General features: G+C 40.4%; 1 protein-coding gene across 1 annotated transcript in view; it reads left to right on the forward strand.

Moving 5' to 3' along the window:
- Positions 1-12,099, forward strand: part of crybg2 (crystallin beta-gamma domain containing 2) — a 43,053-nt gene that overhangs the window by 18,693 nt on the left and 12,261 nt on the right. Inside the window, exons 5-6 of the mRNA XM_023429094.2 lie at positions 3,657-4,839; positions 5,688-6,464. Of these exons, the coding sequence (XP_023284862.2) occupies positions 3,657-4,839; positions 5,688-6,464 (1,960 nt within the window). The remainder of the gene's footprint in view (positions 1-3,656; positions 4,840-5,687; positions 6,465-12,099) is intronic.

Below are 12,099 nucleotides of genomic sequence, written 5' to 3' on the forward strand. Positions count from 1 at the left end.
AACACCTACCGTTGACAAACCAAGGTCGTAGGCCTAGAGTCTTCTGAGGTGGTTGTTTGTTTGTTTTTCTTTACATCATTTATCACTTTGTCACTAATCAGACGGACGTATTCCAGTCTTTCCGTGTCTCACACCAGAGTCAGTTTAGGGCTGTTGTTGGAGTCTTGACATTTGACCACAATTTAGATGAACTGACGACCCAAATTCTCACTGGATGAATAATATATAACCAAAATATACTAAAAAACAAATCACTTGCTCCAAGTCCCTGACCTCATTGACAGTTGCTACAAACCCGTAATTTACACTGTGACTCTATTTCAAATAGTCAGTCTGAATTACACTAATATGAGCAGCAAGTGAATATTTTAATCTTCAAGAATTGCTGAATTCACTAGGAGAAATCCTACTGTATCATTATTTTATCTCTCATGTGTAGATACATATTGATGGTATGAGGACAATGTTTTACTGGTAGTCTCAATAATGAAGTTAAACACAGGGCGCTCGACTTGTGCATAATTGCTAGTCAGCAACTGAATAGTTGTGATGTTTTCTTGATTGCTGTTACCTTTAACAAAGTGATTGATGATGTGTAAGTTGAGCTCGGTAAAGCTTCAGGGCTTTCTGGTGTTTGACAGCGAGACAGATGGCAGCTCTTTGCAGAAGTGCTCAGCAGTAACACTACTGTAAACTCCCTAAACCATCCTTTAATCCTCCCGCAGATGTGTAGAGAGAAGGGAGGCTAAACAAGTAGAACATGCTAATGGGATACACATGCACTCTTTTCCCGACTCGTAGTTTTCTACAAATCATAGAGAAACTTGACCCGATGTGAAAAGTTTCTTCTTCTTTTGTCCTGAAATCACGTTTTGCCCGGTGGCTTCTCATGTGAGCTCCATCTGTTTGCACAGAGCTCTAAGCAAACACTCAAAATCAATATTACGAAAAGGCTCCGCCCTGGATGCACTTTTTCTAGTCTGTGAAGTTTGTGTGTCTTATGTTAAAAGTTAAAAGCATTGTGTTTTGAATTTGCAGCAATGTTACTGTAGAGTTTTTTTTTTGTTTTTTTTTTGTTTTTTTTTAGGAAAGAGTAAAATATCCTAAACATCCAGCACACACATGGTTGTCATTCTCCAGAGACCACGATGCCTTTTAAAAGGAATGCTTTTCACTATTGCTTTGCATGTGAGGCTTGGTCAACTATGTGGTAACCAAATTCCAACACATTCTTCACACCTGCTATTAACGGCAGAGTATTTTTAAAGATGTTAATCAGTACAGAAAGATTAGTATTTGCTGTTAAAATGGGTTGACCATTTACTAAGAAATGACATGGAGGCAGATACAAATCATTTCATGAATAAACATAATTGTATGGGACGTCTTCCTTTCATGTGGCGCTTTAACATTCCCCTAAACTGAAAGTCACTCTGTGTTCAGGTACATAAGGACTTCATGTCCCAGTTGAGGCTATATATCCAAGCACATATGTGTGTGTGGATCTTGATTCACAGGAGTGCCTGTGCCTGGAACATGTACATGTACTGGTGTGTGTGGGTTATCAATCTGCCCGTACCTGTCTCCTGGTCTTTTTTCTGTGTCAAACGTGACATAATTTAAATATTTCAGCCAACTCTCAGGAGGAGGTTTGGGATCGCTGCCAGAATTTTGTGGGTGCCCTCAGGTGAAGGTGTGGTTCTGTGATTGGACCAGCAGTGTACTCACCATGTCCCAGGAGCTCTTATGGTTGGGAAAAAAAAACAAAAAAACGTGCAAACGGCTTAGAGGGAAAAAAAAAGATGATGTCTGCCATTGTGAGATCCAGATTTGTATGAGATGAGATTTCAGCAAGGGGGGGGGGTGGGCTGTATTGTAGAATAAATACAATAAAACGCCACATTAAAGACTGAATCAACCTCTGGTTTGTGGTTTAGCTACTATGTAGTATCCTGTTGCAGCGAGAGACAATGAACCACCATGTTCATCTTACTGTCTCTATTCATGAGCTTTTGGCCGGATCTACAGAAGCAACAGTTTGAGAGTGACTAATCCTGTGTGGTCAGTGTGTGGAGAGTCTGGTCAGGGACACTGATACTCAAATTGTTTGCACCCATTCACTCAATGATGTTTTGCATTGCTATTCACTGCAACTGAGAACATGTTTTTTCTTCTTGTCAGTATTTCTCCTTTTTTTTTTTTTTTTTATGTGTGAACAAATATACATTTCTAAATCTAATAATTTTGCCCTAAAAAAAACATTTTAATTACATTGTCCTCATTTCTGTTCCGTGGGTGCAAATGACAAGAAGAAAAAAAATACCACACAGGTAGTGAGGCATGTCTAGTTTTATTAATTAACTGATATTCCAACTTGTGGTGGTAAGCTACATGTTTGCAGGCTTTGTTATTATTGTTAATATTGTTAGGGATATTAGGATCCATTGTGTAAAACCCTTTAAGGGGCACTTTGTATCTGTGGCATCAGTATTTTATCCACAAATTCAGCACTCTCTGACCTTTTATTCAATTATACACTGAGGCAATTATTCATGACCTTTGAATAATCCTCCCCTTGGCCTGTACGTTCACGTGTGTGTGTCACCTTGAAATTGTAAAGAGCAATAGCATCTTCCCTGCCAAATAGTTCTGAAGTGTAATGTCAGGGTTGTTGACAGTGAGTCACGATGTACATTCTATTGTCTAATCTCAAAACCTTTCCACCATGTACTGGTAGTCACAAAGTCTATGAGAACAACACAAAACCTTTTGCCCTTTGAGTCAACGAAATGTATGTAACTCCTCCTTGAGAGTGTAGAGATCCAAAGATCTATTAAAGGTCAAATGATTCACTGAGGGAGGATAAAGTCAGATTTAATGCTTGAAACTTCCTGACATTCAGTTTAATAGCTATTACTGGTTCATCAAACAATACTGATGATGAGGAAGAAGTTTTTATTTTTGTTGTAGACACCTCAAATTAATGTAAACCAGATCCTGAATGAAGGGTTTCTGTTTTCAAACAATAATTAAAAACGAATCCACTTTACTTACGTAATCAGATGTGCAGACTTTCACGTGTAGAACACAATTCATAAATTCAGTCTTTGCTTTCTATTCCAGTCAATATCAAACAACCGCTGCAATGTGTGATCGTCTCCACCAGAACATTTCTGGATTTTGTGGAGCTATTTGATAAAAATCTTGATTCTTTATTGTGGGATGGGCAACAAAGAAGAACTTACTTCCAATTTTGACAGTGTGTTTACTTTGAGTAACTCCAGTTGTCAACTGACAGCGTTTTGTTTATGTTGCACTTGATCTTTCCAGTAGAGACTTGTTGGTTTTATGTGTTTGTCTGTAGAATGAATCCAGCTGATTCTCGATTTTCTACTAGAAATTTCTTACTAGAATTTGCGATACAACTTAATTATGAGGCCTTTGTAAACTATACTTGGCATTGCATGCAAGTGGTAATATTCAAAGTGTCTCTGTGTAATTTGCATTGTTGGTATTATGTGACCATGACACCCTGGAGACACTGCAGCACTTTGTGCATTGTGGAACAGTTGCCATTATTAAATCAGACTCTTGCTTTGTCTTGTCTGTTTTTTAACAGACTTTTTGTCTCTTTTTCTTTTTCTCTAATTGTTCAGGTCTCTGACAGTTTCAAGCACCAACGCTGCAGCTTCAGAAGTCTCTGATTCAGAAAGTCAGGAGACAAAAGCCGACCAGAGATCGGTTGACAAAATGAATTCAGGCTACAGCAGCCTGAGCACCAAACTGACCATAAAGAACTTGTCTCCTTCTAGGGAGGATGACTCCAAAAATCGATTCCATAAGGTATCTCTGATCACATACGATGATGATCTCAGCCAGGATACAGTGGATTTCGCTAAAACGATCTCGAGGGAGACTGAGTCAAATGGAACAGATCTCAGCTCAGACTACAGGTGGAGAAATAGATTTGAGGGGGTTTCCCAGTATACACCACACCAACCAGAGGATTCCTCTTTTTCTGACTCTCTGAGTCACAGAATGTCTGACACCTACTCCAGTACCTCTCTCCTGTCCTCCGAGGCTTCAACATACAAACCCCACAGCGACACGTTTTCCTCCTCATTCTCCTCCCCCACTCCAGATGTACACTTTACCACTGGCAGCATGCTTAGTGACAGGACCACAGTTTATGAGAGCCATGAGAGCGAGCCAGAGGCAGAACCAAAATATGAGTGGAGGAGGAGCTTGGTGGAGCAGGAGGAGCCTGCTGCACCTGCAGGTGAAAGAGAGGGACAGAGGGAGGGAGAGGCAGAGTCAGAGAGGATAAAGTCAAGCTGGGAGTCACAACAACTCTCTGTGTCCGGCTTCTCCTCGGCACTTCAAACCAGCTGCACCGACGGTTTCCTAGAAGAAAACAACGACGATTCATCTCGATTTACTGGATTGTTCAAGGCCACGCTTGTGGACCTGGACCCTGGAGCTCCTCACTCCTCTCCCCCTGCCTCCCCAGACATAGACTCCCCCAACCAGTTCGACATGGATAGCCTTGTGGATACCCTGAAGAGCATGAGACCTTCCCTGAGGCCCAGGAGCATGGGTCCACGTGCACCGCCCCAGGTCCTTGTCTCCTCTCTGCCTCCCATCGTCGAGGATGCTCCCAGCCCCGTTACCTCTCATACCCCTGCCTACCTCACCAGTCCCACAAAGAAGATGGAAACAATAGGCACCCCTGCCGAATCCTTCAATGGAGTAAGCCTGCTACCTGCTGACCTGGGACTGAAGAGGAGCTCCCCCAGAGACACTCGTTCACCCCTGGAATTGATGAAGCAGAGCCAGCAGGTATAGTGCACTGATACCTAAATTAATTAAATTGTCTTTGGAAACCTCATGTCCATAACTTGAGTTTGTGGTTTTCACAAAACAACAGTGAAATCGCATTCTCACATTTTTAAGTGTACCTTCAGGAAACAATGATATTAGTTTATATTATATTATTATGGTATCATTGTCTAATATAGGAGTTATATGTTTGACTTGTCTTTAAAGGTTCACCCAGATTACAAAAAGGTATATGTTCTACATATTCCTCTGTGGAAACTTGGCTGCTGATGCAGAAAAGGGATGATGATGAAACATTTTTTAAAGTCCTCCTTCAATCAAAATCAAGGAGCTGAAAAAAACAAATTCAGACAGGTTTTATACATCAAAAATCTAAGGAACCAATCACCTTCAACCTGCTGGGGAGGAGCAAAAGGAAAACGAAACCTTATCAGTTCAAAAGAGCCAGAGTTTGCATTAGAACAACCACTAACACCCTGTCAGCCACTACCAGTTACAAGCTAACAAACAACATAAACTAAATGAAAATGCTAACTAAACTTGCTGTTCTGATACGTACCCTAGTTTAAGTAGAATTTCTCAATGAGGACACAAGCATTGAATTTTTTATTATTATTATTTTTGTGGGAAAACCATGTTAAACATAATATTAATCATAGCAGAGTATTTTTGAGTACTTTAAAATCTTCCCCACAACAAAACTCTCAGAGATTAATAAAACCAGCACAATCTGCATGAATAGATATCTTGTAGAGGTACATGATAACATAGTTTTTTTTTTTGTAACTCGGGTGAACCAACATTTTAACTCATTGCTGTACTTAATGCATGTGTTCAATCACCTGCAGGACCAGCAGCCACAGTCTGGTGCAAGGGGCCTGAACTTGCCCATGAGAGCATCTGCTACCAACAGTATTGTAATTAGAAAATCCTCGGACTCTTCCCCCGACGACTTAAAATCCCCACTGCTTAATGGAAACGGACTATTGCCGTCTTCCAACACAGGCTCTCGCCTGGACAACAGTGTCATCTTTGGAGGCTACAGGTCATCATCCATGGATCAGACAGCGGAAAATGGAAAGTCCCCGCGCTCGCTCTACCGCAGCGGCTCGCTGCCAGAAACGGGGCTAACAGGTGATCGCATGAGCACTGGACTAAAAGAGCTCAATGAACACAGCCCCGGGAAAGAACCAGTGGGTTCTCGCTTTGAGCGTTTCTCCTTCCTTTTGAATGCCACATCCTCTGCGTCAGGCTCCTTGACCGGAGCTGAAGACCCCAACGCTCGTATGAGTCGGCCTCCACCACTAGGCATCAGTTCACCACCCTCCAGCAACAGCCCCACACGCCTCCTCAGCCCCACAGGCTCCATAGACCTTCACAGGCCTTTCACCACCACAGACTCCCCCTTATCTTTGTTTGGCCAGACACAGGGGATGGGGATTGGTGTAGGTACTGGGACACTGGGCACTCCCATCCTGCAGAGGAGCTTCAGTGGTGAGGGCACCACGGGGGTCCAGCAGACTTCATTGTTCAACAGTGTGCATGGAGGGTCTCAGTTCCAGAGCAAAGAACCTGAGCCTGATAGGAATTTAATGTCGAAATACAGAGCCTTCCCTGATGCTTATGTGAGTATTACTAGTATTGTCTATTACAGTATTACTATATTGTCTACATGAGTTACAAGAGCATAACATTGCTGAGGAGAATGAGGATGTTAAAAGATGTCAAAGGACTATTGCATTTCCACCTTTTGGTAAATAGGTTGTAGAACTAATTTATGTAAGAGCAGGCCTCAGGTCAGGTAAAACTCAGCACACTGTGTATGAATAATGCAGTTCCCTGCAGTCCAAGGCAAAGGTAAGTGTGAGAATGCAATTTTAAAGAAGCAGTTTTCTTTTTATTTCACATTTTGTTTAACTTTCCAGGTTTGGTTGCACACAGTATGCATAGCTTGCAGCCAGTGGAAGGATGAGTGAAAGTTGAAATGGTAGCCACATCTATATTAATCCATATTAGCCTTTGTACAGTATTTATATTTATTTATTGTGTAGGCAGCTCTTAGCCTCACTCTGAGATCCATTCCCCTCACTATTGTAAAACAGACAAACAACAGATCAGTTTACAATAGGTGAGAGATGACTTCATATGTGGTTTGTTGTGCACACAGGAAATGGCTTTTGTTTGTGACTGCATACCCTCACATACTGTAACATTTACCATTTATGAGCTTCTTAATACAAGTTTTAATAGAGCAACATTAGATGTTAAAAGTTGGAAGTGGTGGCTTATGGTTCCAGTAACAACCAGTGCACCTCCGGTCTCAAACTGGTACTGCAGTAATCATAGGTTATCAAAAAATAAAATGGTAGTCAGTGGGATCCCAACTCGTAATCGCTACCTGTCAGGTACATGTTATTCCTACTTAGCATCACAAAGTCACATAGAAAAGGGTGTGTATCCAGACTTATGTGCATGTATGCACTTGTTCTTCCATGCGAGCATTTGTGTGTTCATGCGGAGGTCTTAACTGCTTAGGACATGTCTTAAAATTATTTTTATTGGTAAGGATGAGAACACCTACTCAAATGTGCACGCACTGCGGGACACATACCCTCTGTCTCTCTCTCACACTGTCTCTTGTCTGTTAGTCAACAAACCGAACCTAATTCTGATGACACCACTGCTTTCAGTTGTTCTTCCTGTTTCACACCTCTGTCAAGAAACCATCAAATCTTTTAAGCAATTTTACACTCAAACCATTATAATTAAGCATTAGATGTTTCAGTTATATATGCCAAGAGTTGGAAAGCACAGAAGTGACCCCTGAGGGAAAGTTGGGGTGTTGGTGTGACAAGCAATAAAACCAGATCCCTGCAGTCTCCCACTGTTCTCAGCAGTGCAGTATTTCATTTTGATGATCATTTTTCTCCATGCATAGGACATGTTAATGGAGTTATCTACTGTATGTCTATGCAAATACAAAATGAGTGTCAGCTGCATTCTGTAAGTGTAGCTAGTCATTAGTCTTCAGCTGCTTTGTGTAGGTTTTTATCCAAATGTTTGCACAGGACATTCATTCACATTCAATCGATTCTACAGATCTGCAGGGGGGGGGGATTCACTGCAGTACATGTTATTCAGACAGGGAGTTTAAAACTGTAGAGACAGGTAATGTGACCACACTTGTGTTACAAATATATCGAGTTGCTTTCTGCCTAGACAGCTGATTACCTGCGCACTAGTTTGTTTCAACTGGATGTGAGATCAATTTTAGTGAAGCAAAAAAGGCACATTCATTTTAAGCTTGTAGTTTTGATGCTAAAATTGTGCTATAATATAGACTTTAACATTCTATAGAAACTTTCACATATGCAAGTAACAGTTTAGAAAAATGTGGTTTAAACTATGCCATCTATAGATTTTACTTATACAATTACATATATATTTGTATAAACTTGTGCCAAAGGACCAAGGATGCAATGAACTGGCTCAGTAAAAGTAGCGTGCTAGTGTGCTGTTATGATGTGGGTGTCAACAGTGACATATTTTAGATATTTATCCTGCCTCACGTCAGTCAGCTGAAAAAACAAAAGAAAACTAATGGATTAGTCTGTAAAAACGAACAACTACACAGAGACACTTGAACAAAAACACATGACATTCAGGAAGTTTTGAACACGATGCAGACTGATGTGTGCCTCTGTTTGTCCAAGTGTTAATAGGATTACATCCTGCAAACTCCCTCATGCAGTTAAACCATCAGTGACACTTTTGTCAGCAGGTGGGTGTGAGGCCTCTCGATCATTTAATCTTGGCAGAACATTATATGCTCCCCTCTTTTTTTTTTTTTTCTTAAGTCTCAACTGGGCTCCGCACCCATCCTAGTTATCTGTCTGTTCCTGCAGACACACAGCCACACCTAACCTTTTGTGTTTATCCTCATATTTCTGTTTGCTTGATATGTGATGAAGCAGAGTTGACAGAGAGAAATAAGCATGTGACAAACTGATTATCTGTTCCTTTCTATGAGTTTTTATTTGTTTTGTCCATCAGCATCCTGTAGCACATGTTCATGCATATTCTGATTATGCGATTTGCTGAAACTGCACATTCCATCTGCTGTACCTACTTTTATGGGAAGGCAGCTGTGGCTGCCAGGAGGGGAGGAAACGCAAGTTTCAATAGGACATCAAGGCAGCTGTAAACACATCACTGCTCATGAATGATGCAGTTGTTTGACCTTGTTTTGTAGTAAAGGCAAGGAGAAGTTAAGGAAGTTAAGAAAGAAATATATAGCCTATGCACCAAACAGACACCGACTACTTTTTTAAACATAAAAATAACATTTTGAAAGAGTCTGTTTCAAATTGCTAGAAATGCAAGTGTCTCAACAGGTTCTAGAAAGTGAAAGTTTAAGCCAAGCACCAATGATTTCACTAGCATTAACTTTTGCTCAAACAGCCGTGGTGCAGAGCTGTGAAAGTTAGGCATCATCAGATATTAAAACATTGTCAGAAATTAGCTACTTTTATAGCTAGTTGTGCTATTGCTACATGGCTAGCCGTTAGCATTAACAGCTGTTTGTGTACCAGTCTAGAAGAAGCGTTGGAATGCAGCATGAAACATCATCCCACAAGCAGCAACACCAATGCTAACTCTTGTCTCTGTCGTGTCTTTCCTTCTGCTGAAGTTAGCACGCTAACCAGCTAGCCTCCAATCTGCCCTTAAAACATAGCGCTGCTCAGAGGGCATATTATAACATCTTGAATTAAAAAGGGTACAATGACTGAAGCTCTGGTCAAGCGAATATCACCACCACCCACTCCCAGCAAGAAACCACATTCCACTTTAACTAGAGCAGCTGTTAGGATGTTTGAGTGTCACGATTAAATTTTAATATTAGCTAAAATCAAGTGCCCTGCAACAACAGTACTTTTGTATCTGATTGTATTCATGAAGAGGCTGGATTAATTTGTGAATATACTTGGTTAGTGGACAACCAATGCAGGTGTTGAGTTTAATTTATATACAGTATATTAATTCAGTTGTGGTGCTCAGTGGTCCTTAGGTGATCTAAAGACGTGGTTTTCTATAGACAGCAACAGTTTGAAAAAATAATTTTAATCTTTGGAATTGGATACACATTATTAATTTTATGCTCAATAATTTTCATTACTTTAATCATCTTGCATAACACTTTGATTTCTTCTTTGCATTTAATGTCTTGTAACAGGCCCTTTGCAGCTATAACCATGATTTGAAGGCACTGTCTTATTCTTGCATATTTTACAGCTTCTAAGAGCCAGGAGTGTACTTTAGATCACCTGTGAGCCCGACTCAGGTGTTGCTGTCAGACAGTTTACAATGCCGTGTCAAACAATACTCCTGTATTGCTTAAGCAGTTGTCACTCAGTTTGGATCAGGGCTTTCTGCCATAAAGCATCTACATACAGTACATTACACACATTGCTATGACATGTTGACTTTGTAGATTATGCAATATGGCAGCATGTCCTGTGACAACACTGTTTTGTAGAAACCGTTCCACGTATGGTTGCGTTAGGACATAAAGATATGTGATTTTACTACATGGGGACCATTAGTAGTTCAGACATAGTGAGTGTTGTCAGGTTTACAGTAATATGCTGCAGGTTAAAGCTGAACTACCAACACAAAATGTTAACCAATGTGCAAAATTGTCTTGAGCAAATTTGGCAGTTCATTAAAACACGCATACACAAAAAGAAACACACAAAAATACTCCAGTTACTCATAAAATACAATAGACAAAAATGATGAAAAGACCATAACAAAGGGGAAAAAAGACTACTGTGGGATAAACAACCTTTACTATTTTAGGAATTGGTTGCATAAATGAGAATGTGCTCTGCTGGTAAAACTGATTTGTTTCTGTCATACAAGTAAAGCTAATGTTTCTTATGTGAAAAAAGAACTTTACATCTAAACAATATCAAAGCTTCAGCACTCAGAGTGCAAAAAAAAGAGAAATGGAGGAACTTGGCAGAAGGAAGGAAGGTCAAGCTTTTGTACTTGCTCTGTGGTGGGAAGCTGTTTTTGTTGAATGTCTGCGAACAGTAATGAGTCACTCTTTTATTTACTAGGTCAGTGCTGAAAAGGCACCAAATGGCCTCTCAGCTCCTTGGCTCACTTTCGCTGAAAATGTAAAAAGGTGTTATGTTGCAGTTTAAAAAAAGTACAGCGACTATTTCAGCCTGTAAAGTTGAATAAATTCAGCTGAGATTGGCTATTTTTTATCTATCTATTTCAGAACCTTTTCCAAATTCAATTAGAGCAGAGAGACCTGCTGAAATAATAGCTTGAGTAGCAGGCCCTCTTTGGTGGGTAACAGGATCCAGATGATAACCTGTTTCCTACAGAGCTCCCAGAGACTGAGAGAGGCCAAGTGATACCTGAGACCAAACACACACACACACACACACACACACACACACAAACACACACACACACACACACACACACACATACACACACACTAATCTCTCTAGTAAATGTATATGCAAATTGCACAGCGCTAACCTGCCAGCACATTCCAAGTCCAACAGGTAAACATACCAAAAATACATATATCCAAACCGCAATTTTCACAGCAGGAAATGCATATTGTACTCAAGAAGTGAAACAGTGAGTTCATTCATTAGCTACTGGTTCCACTGGACGGTTTTCTAGAATAATTGTAGAACCGACCTCTGGTGAGCTCATACTGTTGTATTAGTATTAGGAAGCATCAGGTTAAAAAGATACAACGGAGGAATGTATTCCCACCTGTGAAAGAGGCACTTGTTCTGTCATGAAGGATGTCCTCTCTCCTCACTTCTCCTCCCTGACGCCCCCACAACCTGTTGGACGGGGTGACATTAACATTGGATCGTGTGGCATGTGTAAATTCACCAGGTGGAGACTGGGTGTAATCTAAATGATTGCTGGGGTTGTTGCGTAATTACATTCTTACACATGGTTCTATTGTGTGCACGTTCTCAGTTAAACTGAATAGAGATATCAGGGTTGGATCTAACCTTAAAACTTGTATTGGTGAACTACATTCCTCATTTTCACATGTGTAGATAATGTTAATGACAGTATTCCTTTAATATTGGTCATATATAAATTTGTATACAACCTTGTGCTTTGTCTTGGTTTTTATCTTGACCTTTTATCGTATTAATGACTTGCTTCTGGATGAAAACCAAAGAATGTATTGCCACATACCATATATTTTAA

The sequence above is a fragment of the Seriola lalandi genome, unplaced genomic scaffold (genome assembly GCF_002814215.2).
Source record: "Seriola lalandi dorsalis isolate HSWRI2012SDOR001 ecotype SW California unplaced genomic scaffold, Sedor1 jcf7180002054887, whole genome shotgun sequence".
In the NCBI taxonomy this organism is placed as follows: Eukaryota; Metazoa; Chordata; class Actinopteri; order Carangiformes; family Carangidae; genus Seriola; species Seriola lalandi.